This window comes from Idiotropiscis lumnitzeri, chromosome 5, assembly GCF_059441095.1.
Source record: "Idiotropiscis lumnitzeri isolate Australia: NSW breed Sydney's pygmy pipehorse chromosome 5, RoL_Ilum_1.0, whole genome shotgun sequence".
In the NCBI taxonomy this organism is placed as follows: Eukaryota; Metazoa; Chordata; class Actinopteri; order Syngnathiformes; family Syngnathidae; genus Idiotropiscis; species Idiotropiscis lumnitzeri.
The window spans coordinates 4,253,383-4,271,151 of NC_142395.1; the positions used below are offsets into that span (position 1 = coordinate 4,253,383).

Below are 17,769 nucleotides of genomic sequence, written 5' to 3' on the forward strand. Positions count from 1 at the left end.
TGTGGGCAGAAAAGATTTGAATCCTTTTAATTTTTCGCATCATAATTTGGAATATTTAGCGCTATGCCAAGAAGGGGGACAGATTCCAGCCAAAGCCTCCAACCCCAATTTAATGCGGGAAACGCTGTTCGAGAGTTTCATAACTTGTTTACAGCGACAGGAAGACAATTGAAAGATTTACCTCTTTGCATCAACCGCGAGGATTTTTCAGGCGGATACGCGCTCTATGTTTTTAATTTAAACCCCAATGATGACTCGGGAGATCTTGCACCCGTCTCCAACGGGAGTTTGAGGTGAGAGATGAGATTCAGAGTCCCACTCCCTCACACAACCATCCTTATCGTGTACGCGTGCTACGATTCCATCCTGGAAATTAATTCAAAACGACAAGTCTTGCTGGATTATTACTGATGAACGGGAGAGAGCTGGAGAAACTCATGAAACGTCTACAAGGGCGTTTATTTGGAGGCGTTTACGCTTCGGATGAAATCAATTCGCTGCAACCTACCCCACCAATCTTCTACATCGTCAACACACATCCTCGCAACCTACCTGGAGAGCATTGGCTAGCTCTAACGCTGGAAAAAGATGGAACGAGTACTTTTTTCGATGCTTTTGGATTTCCCCGGAATTTCAATATTATCCGCAAACCATAAACTCATTTTTGAAAAAACATTCCCGCCGTATTTTGTACCATAACAGACGGCTACAACATGAACTGTCAATCACCTGTGGTCAGCATTGCGTCTATTATTTAACCCATAGAGGTTGCGGGTTGAGTTATCAGGATGTGTTAGCATGCTACAAGGATGATGTGTTACAGAACGACGCCATGGTGTCTACTTTTCTTAAACATTATCAAACGTGAGTAGAAAAGCCATGTAACGGACAGGCGGCGTGTTCTTTTCACAAATTTAAAACGTCATTGTCTGTAATCATTTCAAAATGTTTTTATTGAATAAAACACATGTAAAAAACATACAAACATTTTCGATTTTTCATTGACACCTATGAGGGGGAATAACCCAACCACTTTACAGAAGCATGTCTTCTTTTTCTACTCATCTTCTTCCTACTGGATGTCCTCTTCTCAATATCACCATCATGAGAGCTCAACGACCTCAATCTTCTGAATTCATCGCGGGCGTGGGGGTTGACGATGGTGGTTTCAGGAATATTGAGTTCGTATAGAGTGTGCAGAAACTCCTTCCAGCCTCTGGGTGTTCGAGTCGCGATGTTTTTGCCCGTCACAGTAATCTGTCTGAGTAAATCGGTCATATGAGATCCTTTTATCGGTTTATCTTGATACATAAATTCGTGACGAGGGGTCCAACTTCTATGAGTGTCCTTGAGTTTTCTCAAAACATAGTTGGTGTTTTTCCGATAACGAGTCGGAACGTTTTGCAGTATATCGAACCAGGACTCAGTTTCATCCCTGTTGGAATTTATCTTTAAATCAATGTTAGAATTTAATTTTAAACCAATGTAAACTCAAATTAATAATCTGACTCCAATTTGTGACTTTACCCAACTCTCACTCATCCAACAATATGCGCGCTCGTTCTGCAATAGAAAGGTATCAGGAAGCCGGCATTTTCACACACGAGTGGATTTATTCCTAACACACAAATCTACAACTTGAGCTTGTGTCCCTCTCAATACAGCTCTCTTTGTCTCCGCTGTTCAGCATTAATTTATAGACACAATATGCAAATGACACAGAGACAAAGGCATCCTGGCATGATTCTATTGGCTATGTGTACGCTGCAGTTAACTTTAGCTTGCTTTTCTTGGTCTTTCTTAAAGTGGTGGCTCCTCCTGCTTGTGGTTGAAGGGTCCAGTTTCTTGTTGACCCCTTCTCCCTCGAGGTGTCTGTCTGCGCCAGGCACCAACCTAAAACCTCCCAAACCTTCACATTCTTTCACTTTCTTTGTTCAGCTTCACCAGCCACACACTCAGCATTCCACAGAATAACAGTGACACAAGATGCAGGACATCGAATAAAACTAGCCAGGTTTCAACTCTTCCACTCCTTTATCCCCCACCTTTTTGTCTTGCACTTCGACAACCGAGCTCTTTGAAGGGTTCAAAACTTCTGGTGTTAGCGGTAGGGCCATTGCTAGGGGTCGTTCTTCCTTTTCTCCTTGTTTGTGAAGAGTTAAATAACGGTGCAGTAAAGACTGATACTTTATTTTTTCATGCGGGGTTAACGATCGATCTTCTAAAATGGCTTTCATCTTCACATCCAAAGCCTGTTCAGCCGTCTGTCTGATGGTAGGTTTGGGTTTTTTCAGTCATTCCAGTTGTTGAGGCGATAGAAGAAACATCTTCTGGGTTGCTTTCAAACTCATGATGGTTAGTTTTTGTTGATTAATCCTCCTAAAAGATTACCTAGGAGGGGTACAACAGTCCCCAGCAGAGGAAGAATAAATCCGCCCCTTTGAGTCAAAGCGGCGCGTTTTTTCTCCAGGCTCGTTTTTTTATGGGCCAATAGTCTCATAATCTTTTGTTTTTCTAATTTCTTAAACTGTGCAGGTGAAAGGGGTATATGACCTTTCAACAGATTGAAAGCAATTTCGCACAATACCTTGATCAAAGAGGCCGGACCCTTGGTCAGTATGTCTTTACGCTTCTTGGTCGAGGCTTTAAACAGGGTCTTGAGGAGCGGAGCGTTTGTTTTTAAAAGCTTAGTCATGTTAGCTTTTGGGGATGTAGACGGTAGGCCACTGATCCGGAAGTACACTCGTGCTCAAACAATATTGTTCTGGACATGAAGGATTTAAATCCACCAATAAATAACTGGTGCGGCGATCGGGTTCGAGGGCCTACAATTTTTATGAATAAGGCTGGGGGGGTCAAGGCCAGAACGGTACAGAGATCATGGCCGGAGGGGAAGGGCCTGACCTCATAATAATATAATTTGTAAGCATTAATTTGACACCATAAAACAAAACAATGACAACAAAGAGTGATGCTCAGATGGAATGAAATACGTATCTCAACAAAATACTTGTTCTGTGAGCATCACACATGTAATGTGAATCATGCCAGCCTAAGTTGTTATGATCCATATTTGGTGTTTTTTGTTCCGTATTTAGTTTCATGTTTTTTCCTTGCGTTTAGTGTGTCTCGTCATGTTTACTGTGTCCACCTGTGTTTGTCTACCCAAGCCCCAGTGTAAACAAACCAGGTCCTTCCAACCCTTTGTGTCTTGTCCAGGTGCTCCTCATTGTCTCGTTAATTTGTTTGTATTTAGTTCCCAGTTGTCTTTCCGTATCAGATGTTCATGTCCAAGCCAGTTGTCCTCCAGCCTGTCTCACCTTTTCCAGTTATGTTAAGTCCTTGTGTTTCGTCGCTCCCTGTTGTTTTGTATTTTGTTATTTTATTTATTCCAAGTTCCTTGTTTGCTTTTTATTTCGTCAATTCAGTACCACTTAAGTTTCCCTTGCCTCGCTTCCCTGCATTTGGGTCCTCATCCACCTCAACCTCCATGCCTACCTTACATGAGTGTGCAGCTCCGTTTAATTGGGCAGGTTCATGGAATTTCCTGATGGTCAGTGTTGCATAATGCGCCTCCTTGAGCACTATTGCTACAACTGTAGGTCATTAGTCAGGGATTACGAGTCCGCGGTGTTTGATTAATGTTAACCTAGGAAAACGTCTTGGTGTCAGAGAAATGGCAGAGGCATCCCCTTGCCCTACCTGCTGCTGTCCCTCTTATTCAGCAGAACACCAGGCCTTGCCTCTCCCGCGCTGTCTAAAACAGAAGCTTGTTCTATTTGCGGGGCGGCATGGTGGACGACTGATTAGAACAATGGCCAGAGGTCCCATGCAGGCATGGAAGAACATGCAAACTCCACACAGGATGGCCGAAGCCCCGATTGGAATCCTGGATCTATGCACTGTGAGGCAGACGTGCCAACCACTCGATCATCGTGGCGCCCATCCATTAAATGTTGTGTATGAGCGCATTTCAGTAATGTGTATGAGCGCAATTCACTAGTGTGTATGAGCGAAAACATTTCACCTATGTGTATGAGCGCATTTTACGAGTGAGTATGAGAGCTATTCCTGAATTATGTCCCGAACGGCGCCTCATAAACATGGGGGGGCTTTCACTGCTATCCACCCATGGTCATGTACCATTTATTTGACATTATTTAAATTAAATTGGAATAAATGGAAGAATAAAGTGGAACTAATAAATTAAGAACAAATGATATAACCAGTGAAGCTAAAAAAAAATGAATGAAGATTCTCCACACCTGCTAATTGCCAGATTAACTATACAGTGGAACCTCGGTTCTCGAACGACTCTGAGTTGGAACAAATCGGAGTCCGAACAAAAAAATAGAGAAATTCTTGCTTCGCAGTTCGAACAAACATCGGAGTTCGAAAGCCGGTACGACGCGTGAGTGCGTACGCGAGGGTGGGATGCTGAGCGGCGTACGGGTGTAGATCGCTCTCTTGCTCTGTTCGTGACCAACTGTTGTCGTGTGCGGACGTGCTGCGTTTTGCTCTCGCATTTTTAATAGGTGTACGAAGTGTTTTAGCCCCTAATCATGCCTCCAAAGAAAGTCAGTGCAAGCAGCAAAGGAATGGTTTCGGTGTTTGAACTATTCGCTTTTCGAACAGGGTTCTGGAACGGATTATGGTCGAGAACCGAGGTTCCACTGTACTTCCCTTTATTGCATTCAGTAAACACCATTTTTTTAAATTGATTCATTAATTTTTTATTTAGTAAACACGCACTGCACCAAACCCAACCTGACTGCATCGGGTCATATGTCTGCTACACCTGTAGACTCCGAGGGTACCCTTTTGGTCTTAATGTGTGGCTCCGGAGCCACAGTCAAGTCTCCAGACACGCATTTGCAAATTGCCACGCGCATTTGCGAGTCGTCCACGGCGAGACTGTAGCAACACCCAAAGGCAGAGGACGCTGAATGTTGGCATTTTGTGCTCTCAGCCTGTCAGGCGAATATGTGGAAATTTATAAAAAAGCAGCTCGCATACTTGCTTACATTTGTCAAAGTTTTTTTTATTTATTTATTTTTTGCGGTGCAATAGCTTACAGCACCTGGTATTCCCAGGCGGTCTCCCATCCAAGTACTAACCAGGACCGACCCTGCTTAGCTTCCGAGATCGGGCGTTCTCAGGATAGTATGGCCGTAAGCAACAATGCCTTTCAAAATTTTGCATTTTATACATGTGGTCTTTATTGTGGCAAATACTTCAATCCAAAAATACGTAACAAGAATCTGAAACTATAACCACAGTCACAAATGTGCAACAACGCACGATTGAAGTCACAGATATATGACAAATATCAGCAAATGTGTACAATGATTTGTTGGCACATACACATGGTTAAATGCGGACAAAAATCCGTAGATGGGCGACCTGTAAAAACGGGACCTTTTCTTACAGGTGACGTTTGCTACAGTCCTGCCGCGGACGACTCGCAAATGCGTGTGCTGATTTGCAAATGCGTGTCAGGAGACTTGTGTGTGGCTCCGTAGCTACACATTCGGACCACATGGGGGCACTAATATTATACCAGCCCCGTACCACCAATATATACACCAATAACTTGGGGGGGCGTTCACTGCTATCCACCCATGGTCATGTACCATTTATTTGACATTATTTAAATTAAATTGGAATAAATGGAAGAATAAAGTGGAACTAATAAAATAAGAACCAATGATATAACCAGTGAAGCTAAAAAAAAATGAATGAAGCTTCTCCACACCTGCTAATTGCCACATTAACTATACTTCCCTTTATTGCATTCAGTAAACGCCATTTTTTAAAATTGATTCATTAACTTTTTATTTAGTAAACACTCACTGCACCAACCCAACCGGACTGCATCGGGTCATATGTCTGCTACACCTGTAGACTCCGAGGGTACCCTTTTGGTCTTAATGTGTGGCTCCGGAGCCACAGTCAAGTCTCCAGACACGCATTTGCAAATTGCCACACGCATTTGCGAGTCGTCCACGGCGAGACTGTAGCAACACCCAAAGGCAGGGGACGCTGAATGTTGGCATTTTGTGCTCTCAGCCTGTCAGGCAAATATGTGGAAATTTATAAAAAAGCAGCTCGCATACTTGCTTACATTTGTCAAAGTTTTTTTTATTTATTTATTTTTTGCGGTGCAAAAGCTTACAGCACCTGGTATTCCCAGGCGGTCTCCCATCCCAGTACTAAACAGGACCGACCCTGCTTAGCTTCTGAGATGGGACGAGATCGGTCGTTCTCAGGGTAGTATGGCCGTAAGTGACAATTCCTTTCCAAATTTTGCATTTTATACATGTGGTCTTTATTGTGGCAAATACTTCAATCCAAAAATACGTAACAAGAATCTGAAATTATAACCACAGTCACAAATGTGTAACAACAATCTACAATGCATGATTGAAGTCACAGATATATGACAAATATCAGCAAATGTGTACAATGATTTGTTGGCACATAGTTGCATGTATGGATTGCACAGTAAATTGTGACTAAATGTCACCCCAAACATAGGGCTTCTTTGCATTATTTTGCTTAGGTCACCCAAATGATCTGGGTGGTTATTATGTGCATTGCACTCCAAAACCGCCCTAAATTGATTGGTTGATTATTTGTGCAACAGGGTACATTAATGAACATTTCAATAGTTCGAAAAAAATTAAATGCACTACTATTACAGTCACAAGGCGGATTTCAATGGTCGCCCCCGACAGAATGTACAGGATGTATCCTAATAGGGAATAAAAGATTACTATTGCCAACGTCACATTAAAATGACCAAATGTAATCAATATAATATAATCAGTATTTTTTTTAATTTTTTTAAACAAGACCATTACAATTATCATTACATTTATATTCCCAAAATACTTCGGTAAGAGAATCCAAAGACGCAATCAGATACAAGACAACTTTGTCCACTTCATATTGTATAAATTGCCAGAAGGTGGCGGTTTGGAGCACTGTAACTGAAGCGGTATTACTGGTCTTGAGTCGGTTTGGTTTGGTCAGCTGAGCTTCAGCATAGTTGGCTTGTGCCAGTCACACTTTTCATAGCTCTCCGAACCCCCACCCACCCATCCTTTTGGCAGTCAGACAAGCCCAGAGACTATCTTACTTTAAATGACCCGAGCTACTCCATGACTTAAAGTCGAATACGTTAATCTGCAATTTTGCATCATGTCCAGTGGTGTGTTGATGAAAAACCTGGAGTCAGTGAGCCTTGATTCGGGCATCGCGGCCCGGTACTCTCGCCTTTCCCTTAGTCGGTCTTCCTCTGATGGGTTGAATCAGCAGCACCACACTGCCTTCATGCACAGCAGGAACGGAAGTTGGGACACGGTGAGCACGCTTCCAGTAGAAGCGACGGACCAATTGGCCAGATGTCGCACCCTACCTGAACTCGAAGAGTATCCGTGGACCGAGCAGGAGCTGACAGAAGTCGTGCGTAAAGCGGTCGGTTCGGATGATGTGTTCACTGTGGAAGCAGTTGGGCGACTTTCCGTGCTGCTTGGGAGGGCTTTAGTGCGAATCTCCAGAGAAGCACAGCGGCTGAGTGAGCTCCACAAGCGATGCACGCGTCAGGAGGTCCAGAGCGCCGTGAGACTGGTGCTGAGCTGGGCTTTGGCCGACAAGTGCATTTCCTCCGCGATGAAGGCGGTGTCCCTGCACTGCATGAGCTCCGGAGATTGCGTGCGTCAGCTTGGCAAGTCTGCGCGGTGTGGGTTGTCCCTCTCCGTCGCTCGCTTCTTCCGATGGATGGTGGAAACGCGTGTGTCGGTGCGCGTATACGACTTCGCCGCTCTCTACCTGACGGCATGCGTTGAAAGTTTGGCGGAGGAGGTTGCGGTTCGTGCGATGCAGCCATTGAGGTTGGCCCCGACATTGAGTGAGGAGAGAGCCAGAGCCGCCAACATCACCTGCTATCCGATAACCGCCGAGATGCTGGAGGCGTCCGTCAATAACGACACGGAGTTCTGGGGGCTGCTGCAGCTCTCCGAACATCTGATCTGTGGCAAAAATGCAAACGGTCGGTATAAATCATTACTCACAAGATCAAACTGAACGTTGGTGTTAACAATAGAAGAAGCACTCAGGAACATTAGTTAATTCATTGCTTATACGTAAACAGGACATCTATGCATTTCATTTTTGGAGTCAGTAGACAAATACAAAATATTGCGTGCTGTGCTGTGCAGCTTGTATGCAATTTCTCCAACTAAATGGTGAAAATTTGCACAATCAAATGAATGATAAAAGTTGTCAATATAATGTGTGGCTCCTGGATGACAGTGACAGGGGCCCTAAAACGAGTTAATGCACAACAATAACGTTTACGAAGCAAAATTCTAGACAAAAGCTGACATCAGCATTATTTTGGTACTGCCATCTTGTAACAAGATATTGATGTGAGGTTCTCAGGACTATGTAAACTGGGTCGAACTAGAGAATAAAGTGGTTGATGGACGATAAGATGAAAACATACAGGAAACCTGTCAAATAAAGTTACCTAATTCTATGCAAAACTTTGATTCGTCATGTTATGTTACTTTTTCACTGTGAGTATTGTTGTATCTATTATTATTAATATTATATTGAAAAAAACATAGTGAATATAATAACGCGTCTAATAACAAGTAAAAAACACCCTGCTGCGAGGCACTGAGCTTCTCTGTCTCTTGCCCATTGCATGCTGGGATGTAGGCTGAGCTCCTATGAGGTTTGAACAGGAAAAGGCGGTTAGAGTAAGTAAGTGTTGTTAGCCTGTGACCCCACTGCAAACACAAAGGGGCTCTGATTCCCTCTGAGCCATCAGGAGGCGTCAGGTTCGTGGGGCTCAAGAGCGTCTGTTCTACGGAACAAACAAAAATGCAAGAGCCGTCAATCACATACCGTGAACAGAACACACCATACGCCTCTATTAACAAAGATGCTCTTGAAGTGGCCGATGTTTCTGATGGGAAAGCATTCATTCCTGTAGAAATTTGATGGGAAGAAAAAACGTCTCCATTTGAAATTAAGTCACAATTATTTTTTTCACTGTTAAAAAAATAATAATAAATCAACACCACAAGCAAGTTTAATTACATTTTACTGATAACAAATAAATTAATATAATTATTCTGTAAAAAAGGAAAAAACAAAAACAAAAACCCCATAAAAATAAAATAATAATACATTGTGGTCCACAGTTTAGTTTGAGGGTTTCAAACAAAATTGGTTCACTTAATGCACTTTTTAAAGCTGTCTGACTACATGGAACTGACGACTGATCTTCATGTGTGCATTGTGTTATTTTCTTGTTATGTTGACAAAGGAAAGGCAAGATTATGTTGCTTTTTGTTGGTGTGTTTATTTGATTCTTTTTGTGAAGCATTGAATTTTATGACTTTGTTGGTAAGTTAGTTAACAGTCAACTGAAATTTGCCACGGCTCAAAAATAAGTCATGCAAGCACACACTATTCGTCCATTTTAGAATTCTAAATCGAACAGAAATAATCCTTACATTTTTACTGTTGATTTTGTTGTTGGGCAAACTCACAAGTCAGCTTCTCTGGGTATGCTGAGATCGCCCACATATAATTAAAACACATTATTTTTAAGTATTTTTGTTGTTAGCTAAACACAAGAACTACTTTATTCTTGGCAGCAGAAAAGGACTGTTGTTCTCTCCAAAGCTCTGGTTTCTTTTGGGAAACACACATGAACTTCATTCAAAGATGCTTTTGAAACTGGGCCTCTTTAAAAGTGTTTTTATTTTTCTAATATTCTAGTTGAGGGAAATGGCTTAATCACTCAAGTCGGAATATAAACAGTGCTGTGTTCAACGCAGTAGCTGAGGTTTATGTGTGAATGCGTTAGGGAGGGTGTTTATAGGGGCCACAGGTAAAATCACAAAACAGTGGCTTGTGTCTTGTTCCCTGCAGACTGGTCTCCTGTTGTGTTCTCATGACTAGAAGCCTGTTCACTCTTCTTGGAAACACAGCACAGTAATCAAAACTAATTATATGCCACACTCGTTTCTTGTTCAATTCATCTTTTATTATTAGGGCTGTGTCCACGCTTCAATTCAACTGTACTTTAGGCTAACTGCAGCACAAAATGAACTTTTCATCGCCAGATTACGTTGTCCAATATTGCGCAAACGACGACAAAGGCAATTTTGCTGCACATTTACAACCTTGGTGAGGTTAAGTGCTTCAGAAAATGAATGGATGGATTGCAATGACGGTGTTGTAACGGTCACAATAGTCATCAAGACTTGTGGGAGGAACGGTCTTGGCTCACTAGAAGCGGAGCTATGGTGAGTGATATTTGAAATTATTTATTTCCTTGAGAATATCTTCACTTGAAAATAACCATCAGCATTCAAATATGGTCCTGTATTCAATGAAAAATGTGCGCATGCGTAGGTAAGTGCATTGTTGAAAGGTGTTAAGTAAATAATTCGATGTGATTTATTCTTTTAAGTGTTATTATTAAATATTGTCATGATCCGTGTCGGGCATGGCAGGGTTTAGTTATTATTTTTACGTTTCCATGTTTTTGTGTTATTGTTTTGTCAGCTGAGTGGGGGCGTTCCCCCTCAGCATTCGTCCTCGCCAGCCACGCACCTGTTTCACGTGAACCATCACACACCTGATCCCCATCTGCCGCCTAATTACTGGACTATTTAAGCTTCCCATGCCGACAACACAGTGTCGGGTCATTGCCGCTCCTTACGGTTGTTCTCGTCCCTTGTTCATGTTCATGTTCATGTTCTCGTTCTCGTTCTCGTTCTCGTTCCCGTTTACGTTCCCCCAGTATTTGTCCCTGTCTTTGTTCCACGCCCTCCGATCCTGCAAGTTTTGTTTTGGTTACCCCTTTTGTTATCTTGCTCCCGGCCACGTTGTTTTTAAAAATGGGTAAATGAACAAATTATTCAGTATGTATTGGCAGCTCTATGAATTTGGTTCAGTCATAAAACTTTCTGACTTTAGCGCATGTTTAACCAAGTAAAAAGGTTGGGCTGGCCAGTTTGCTACCAATTTATAAACAGTCTAGAGATTTTTTCATTTATTTCATTGAAGTTGTTGGTTATAGACAGTGTCTCCAGCAACAAAACTGTGTTCCTTGGCGTGTCTGTCATGATAAGCTTTTTGACTTGCCTGTTTTGCTGCCACTCTCTGGGTGTATGAGCTCAAGTGTACACCTCAACTTCCTTCCCATCATCATCTCAGCAGGCGACAGTCCCGTTGTTGACTGTGGAGTGATGCGGTAACTGAACAAAACTCTGTTCAGTTTTGTCTCCAGATTTTCCCCGGCACTTTTTTTCATAAGTCCTTTAAAGGTTTGTACCGCTCTTTCCGCCAACCCGTTAGATGAGGGATGGAACGGCGCAGAAGTGACGTGTGTGATTCCATTTCGTGCCATAAATTTCTTGGTTTGCTCACTCACAAAACACTGGGCATTATCAGACACAATCATTTCTGGAATACCATGTGTACTGAAACTGTTTCTCAAACTGTTTACTGTTGCTGAGTTGACTGGATAAACGTCAAGCCACTTGGAATGCGCATCCACAATAACTAAAAACATCTTTCCCATGAAATGGACCCGCATAATCAATGTGAAGTCTCCTCCATGGCTTCTCAGGCCACTCCCAGGGATGGAGCGGTGCACAGGCAGGTGCCTTTCTGTGTTCTTTGTCATGACCCGTGTCTGCCACGTCAGTGTTTTTGTTGTTATTTTCTTCCCTCCTTCCTGCCATGTGCTTTTGTTATTGTTTTCATCACCTCCCTTCCATGTGCACCTTGTTTTTGTTTTGTCAGCTGAGAGGGGCGTTTCCCTCTCAGCCTTTTCGTTCTCACCAGCCACGCACCTGTTCCCAGTTCATCATCACACACCTGTTTCTCATCTGCTCCCTTGATCACTGTTTATTTAAACCCCCCAGACCGACACCACATTGTCGGGTCATTGATCATGCTGCCGCATTTCTCCTCTGTGTCTCGCTTGTTGCCGCGTTTCATGTACTGCCACGACCACGTTTATTACCTGCCCTGTTGATGCTCTCTAGTTTCCTTATCCTTGTGCCCGTTCAGTCTTGTTTAGTTGCCTTTTGTTGTTTCTTTGTCCACGCCCCGTTGTTTGTCCCTGCTGAGCTCCGCAATAAATCCCCTTTAAGTTTCACCTACCCCTGCTTCCTCGCTTCTTGGGTCCACCTCCTCATCGCCGCAAGGCGAACGTTGACAGAATGACCCGACCCCGAAAGAAGGACCCAGCGAGGGGCTCGTGGCGGCGTCATGGACACCGCCGCACGGACCCCCCCCACCAACCCGCCGATCAGCTCAGCGCCACGTCTGCCACGCTACCCGCTTCCCCAGATTACGAGGACTTGTTCGAAAAGACCGCCTACCTTTTGGACTCCCGCCGCGCTGAGCTGGGAGCACGACTGGCCCAGATAGCGGAGCAGGTGGCCTCGATCGCGGAGAAGGGCGCCGCCGCGGTAACACCCCGGGAGACTATCATGGAGCTGACAGCTCAGATGGTGGAGCTGGAGGTCAAGATGGTGGAGAGCATGAGGCTGGCACAGCTGGCCGACCGACAGCTGGCTGAAAGGCGTCCCGCCTCCACGTCATCTGCAGCAACCCACGTCGCCTCCACGTCCGTAGCAGCAACCCACGTCGCCTCCACGTCCGTAGCAGCAACCCACGTCGCCTCCACGTCAGCTGCAGCAACCCATGCAGCCCCCACGTCAGCTGCACCGACCGTGCAGCCTCCGGTGCCTGCCCCTCACCAGCCTGCCGACCAGCCCCGTACCTCGTCTTCCTTTCACGGTAACGCCCTCGTCTTCCTTCCCGACCTTCCTCCACACTGTACCATTGATTCCGATTACGACGACAATTTTGATCACCAGGCCAATTCACCCACTCACGCTTTAGTTGATAATGATTTAGCAGATGATAAGCCCCGTTCCGGTTCCTCCCCAGCTGCTGAGCCCCTTTTCGGCTCCCCGCCAGCTGCTGAGTCCCGTCCCGGCTCCTTGCCAGCCGCAGCGTCCCGTCCGGGCTCCCTGTCAGCTGCTGAGCCCCGTCTCAGCTCCCCGCTAGCTGCTGAGCCCCTTCCCGGCTCCCCGCCAGCTGCTGAGCCCCTTCCCGGCTCCCCGCCAGCTGCCGAGCCCCGTTCCGGTTCCCCGCCAGCTGCCGCGCCCCGTGCCGGCTCCCCGCCAGCAGATGAGTCCCGTTCCGGCTCCCCGCCAGATGATAAGCCCCGTCCCGGTTCCCCCCGAGCTGCTGGGGCCCGTTCTGGCCTCCCGAGAGCTGCTGACCCCCGCTCCGGCGCCTCGCCAGCGCTTCAAGTTCCTGTTCCGGCGGAGCACGTCCTGCGTCCGCCACAAGTCCCTGTTCCGGCGGAGCACGCCCTGCGTCCGCCACCAGTCCCTGTTCCGGCGGAGCACGCCATGCGTCCGCCACAAGTCCCAGTTCTGGCGGAGCACGTTCTGCATCCGCCACAAGTCCCTGGTCCGGCAGAGCACGCCCTGCGTCCGCCACCAGTCCCTGTTCCGGCGGAGCACGTCCTGCGTCCGCCACAAGTCCCTGTTCCGGCGGAGCACGTCCTGCGTCCGCCACAAGTCCCTATCCCGGCGGAGCACGCCCTGTGTCCGCCATCAGTCCCTGTTCCTGCGGAGCACGCCATGCGTCCGCCACAAGTCCCTGTTCTGGCGGAGCACGTTCTGTGTCCGCCATAAGTCCCTGTTGCGGCGGAGCACGCCCTGCGTCCGCTACCAGTCCCGGTCCCCGCTGCGCCCGGCCCGCCGCGGCTCCAAGTCCCGGCCTCTGGTACGCCCGAGCCACCGCCGCTCCAAGTCCCGTTCTCGGCGGCGTCCGATGAACCGCCGTCGCCTCTCGCCTCTGGCCCTGCGGTGCCAGATGAACCACCGCCACTTCTCGCCTCCGTGTCGGCGGCGTCCGACGATCCACTACCGCTCCAGATTCCTGCCTCGGCGGTGGACGATGACCAGCCGCCGCCTGCCGCCCTTGCCTCGGCGGCATCCGACGAACCGCCACCACTCCACGTTCCTGTCTCGGCGGGGCTTGACAACCAGCCGCCGCTCCACTTTCCTGTCTCGGCGGGGTTCGAGGACCAGCCGCCGCTCCACCTTCCTGTCTCGGCGGGGTTCGAGGACCAGCCGCCGCGCCACGTTCCGGTCTCGGCGGGGTTCGAGGACCAGCCGCCGCTCCAAGTTCCTGTCCCGCCGGCACTTGACGATCATCCGCCGCTCCAAGTCACGTTCTCGTCGGCTTCGGATGAACCGTCACCGCAAGAGGTTCCTGTCCCGCCGGCACTCGACGATCATCCGCCGCTCCAAGCCACGTCCTCTGTGCCCTCTGATGAACCGTCGCCGCTCCAAGTTCCCGTCCCGCCAGCGTTCGACGACGAGCCACAGCTCCACGTTACTGCTTCGGCGGGGCTCGACGACCTGCCGCCGCTCCACGTTCCTGTCTCGGCGGGGTTCGACGACCAGCCGCCGCTCCACGTTCCTGACTCGGCGGGGCTGGACGACCAGCCGCCGCTCCACGTTCCGGTCTCGGGTGCGCCCGGACGTCCGCCTGAATGTTCACGGGGGGACTTATTGATCGGGCCTCCCGGACGCCCGCCCGAATGGCCCCGTCGGGACTCGCTGGTCTGGCCCCCTGGACATCCGCCAGACCGGCCTAGTTCGCGGGCCTTGGTCCTGCCTCCCGGACGTCCGCCCGAATGGCCCCGTCGGGACTCGCTGGTCTGGCCCCCTGGACATCCGCCAGACCGGCCTAGTTCGCGGGCCTTGGTCCCGCCTCCCGGACGCCCGCCCGAATGGCCCCGTCGGGACTCGCTGGTCTGGCCCCCTGGACATCCGCCAGACCGGTCTCGTTCTCGGGCGGTGGTCCCACCTACCGGCCCCCTTCCGCCCACCCTCGTTCTTGGACTTGGTTTCGTTTTGACTGTTTTCGTTTGGGACGTCTGGAATCCGTCCCTTGAGGGGGGGGTACTGTCATGACCCGTGTCTGCCACGTCAGTGTTTTTGTTGTTATTTTCTTCCCTCCTTCCTGCCATGTGCTTTTGTTATTGTTTTCGTCACCTCCCTTCCATGTGCACCTTGTTTTTGTTTTGTCAGCTGAGAGGGGCGTTTCCCTCTCAGCCTTTTCGTTCTCACCAGCCACGCACCTGTTCCCAGTTCATCATCACACACCTGTTTCTCATCTGCTCCCTTGATCACTGTTTATTTAAACCCCCCAGACCGACACCACATTGTCGGGTCATTGATCATGCTGCCGCATTTCTCCTCTGTGTCTCGCTTGTTGCCGCGTTTCATGTACTGCCACGACCACGTTTATTACCTGCCCTGTTGATGCTCTCTAGTTTCCTTATCCTTGTGCCCGTTCAGTCTTGTTTAGTTGCCTTTTGTTGTTTCTTTGTCCACGCCCCGTTGTTTGTCCCTGCTGAGCTCCGCAATAAATCCCCTTTAAGTTTCACCTACCCCTGCTTCCTCGCTTCTTGGGTCCACCTCCTCATCGCCGCAAGGCGAACGTTGACATTCTTGGCATATTTTCCACATCATTGTCCATTTGCGGCCACCACATATATCCTCTTGCCAGTCCTTTCATACGGCTCATCCCAGGATGTGACTGATGTAACTGTTCCATCATGGAAGCTCTTCCCCTCTCTGGTATCACAATGCGGGCTCCCCACATCACACATCCGCCTTGCACACTCAACCCAAGTTGTCTTTGTTTATAGGGTAAAAAGTCCTTATCTAGATTGTTGGGCCACCCTCTCAAAATGTACTTACGTACTCTGGAAAGAATGGGGTCTTTTGTTGTCCATTTCTGCAGTTGGTGTGATGTCATCAGTGGAAGCTGTTCTTGCTCCAGCATTAACACCACTTCCTCAGATGATGGATCTTTGGGTGTCTCCGGCAATGGCAGACGACTGAGCGCATCTGCATTACCATGATCTTTACCGGCTCTGTATGTGATAACATACTCGTAAGCTCTCAACAAAACAGCCCATCTCATGATCCTTTGTGAAGCCATCTGTGGTACTGCTTTCATCTCATGGACTAAACCTATGAGAGGTTTGTGGTCTGTATAAATCACAAATTTTCTGCCATATAGATACTTGTGGAAATACTTTACTCCAAAAATCACTGCGAGTCCCTCTTTATCAATCTGGGAGTAGTTCTTTTCTGCCGCTGACAGTGTTCTTGAAGCAAAGCCTATGGGTTTCTCATCTCCATCACTCATTCGGTGAGCTAGTACCGCTCCCACTCCATATGGTGATGCATCACAAGACAATAGCAGTTCTTTTTTTTCATCGTAGTGTACTAACACACGGCTAGACTGCAAACATACCTTTGATTGCTTGAAAGCCTTTTCTTGCTGTGGGCCCCAAGACCACAATTCATCCTTCCTTAATAGCTTGTGCAGGGGTGCCAGCAACATAGACAAGTTTGGAAGGAACTTATTGTCGAAGTTCAACAGTCCCAAGTACGCCTTGAGCTCTGTCACAGAAGTGGGTGGGGGTGCCTCCTGTATGGCCTTTACCTTTGCTGGTAGCGGATGCAGCCCTGTCTTGTCCACTCTGTGTCCCAAAAAGGTCACCTCGTTTTCCATAAACTGGCACTTGCTCCGTTTCAAACACAGTCCTGCACTTCTCAGTCGCTTCAGAACTTGATCCAATGTGTGCAGGTGATCGTTGTCATCTTTTCCTGTCAGAATAATGTCATCCAAATATACGGCAACTTTTTCAATTCCTTGCAGGACCCCTTCTATGGTACGCTGAAAAATGGCTGGACTAGAATTTACGCCAAAAGGTAATCTGGTGTATGTAAACAGTCCCTTGTGAGTGTTAACTGTTACATATCTTCTTGATTCGTCATCCAGCACAATCTGTTGGTATGCGTGGCTCATGTCTAACTTAGAGTACTTCTCTCCTCCCGTTAGACAAGCTATCATGTCTTCCATTCTGGGGATGGGGTACTGTTCAATGGCTGAGCATTTGTTTACTGTCAGCTTATAGTCTCCACAAATTCTCTCTCGTGAGTCTGGTTTGAGAACTGGTACAATGGGTGCTGCCCATTCAGAAAACTTCACTGGCTCAATGATTTTTTCCTGTAAAAGCCTCTCTAACTCCTGTTCTACTTTTCTTTTCATGGCAAAAGGAACGGATCTTGGCTTGTAAAAACAGGGTGTGGCATTTCTAGGTACATGGATTTTAGCTGTGAAGCCCTTCAGCATCCCTAGCTCATCTTTAAATACGTCTTCATGTTTAGACAGTATTTCTTGGAGAGGAGTTTCGCTGTCCTCTACTCTGTGGACCTCCTCCAGCCAGTCTAACTGGAAGGCTTTGATCCACCCACGTCCAACTAGACTCGCCCCAGTACCTCTAACCACGACCACCTCTAACATCTTTATGGTACCTTCATGTTCAACTTTCACTTTCGCTGCACCTATCACCGGCACTTTATGGCCACCATATGTCCTGAGCTTTATCGAGCACTTGGCTAGCTTTGGCCTCTGATTGTCAAACAGCTTGTAAAAAGTCCTACTTAACATTATGGTGTATCCACATCCAGTGTCCACTTCAAAAATTACTTTTTTGTCATTTACTGTTAGCTCTTTTTTAATTGGCTCTTCTCGAGGGATCACTATCACTTCAATATCATTTATGTTGTACATAGTCCTGTTATCCTCCTTAAAGTGATACATAGTGAAAATGTCTTCCTT

At 47.2% G+C, this 17,769-nt stretch overlaps 1 protein-coding gene and 2 pseudogenes across 1 annotated transcript in view; 1 reads left to right on the plus strand and 2 right to left on the minus strand.

Moving 5' to 3' along the window:
- Positions 1-5,068: 5,068 nt before the first annotated feature.
- LOC148336012 (5S ribosomal RNA) lies at positions 5,069-5,177 on the minus strand (annotated as a pseudogene).
- Positions 5,178-6,168: 991 nt separating this feature from the next.
- On the minus strand, positions 6,169-6,287 carry LOC148336013 (5S ribosomal RNA; annotated as a pseudogene).
- Positions 6,288-7,203: 916 nt separating this feature from the next.
- Positions 7,204-17,769, plus strand: part of LOC148336014 (ankyrin repeat and BTB/POZ domain-containing protein 2-like) — a 29,863-nt gene continuing 19,297 nt past the window's right edge. Inside the window, exon 1 of the mRNA XM_088296002.1 lies at positions 7,204-8,053. Coding sequence (XP_088152128.1) covers positions 7,204-8,053 — 850 coding nt within the window. The remainder of the gene's footprint in view (positions 8,054-17,769) is intronic.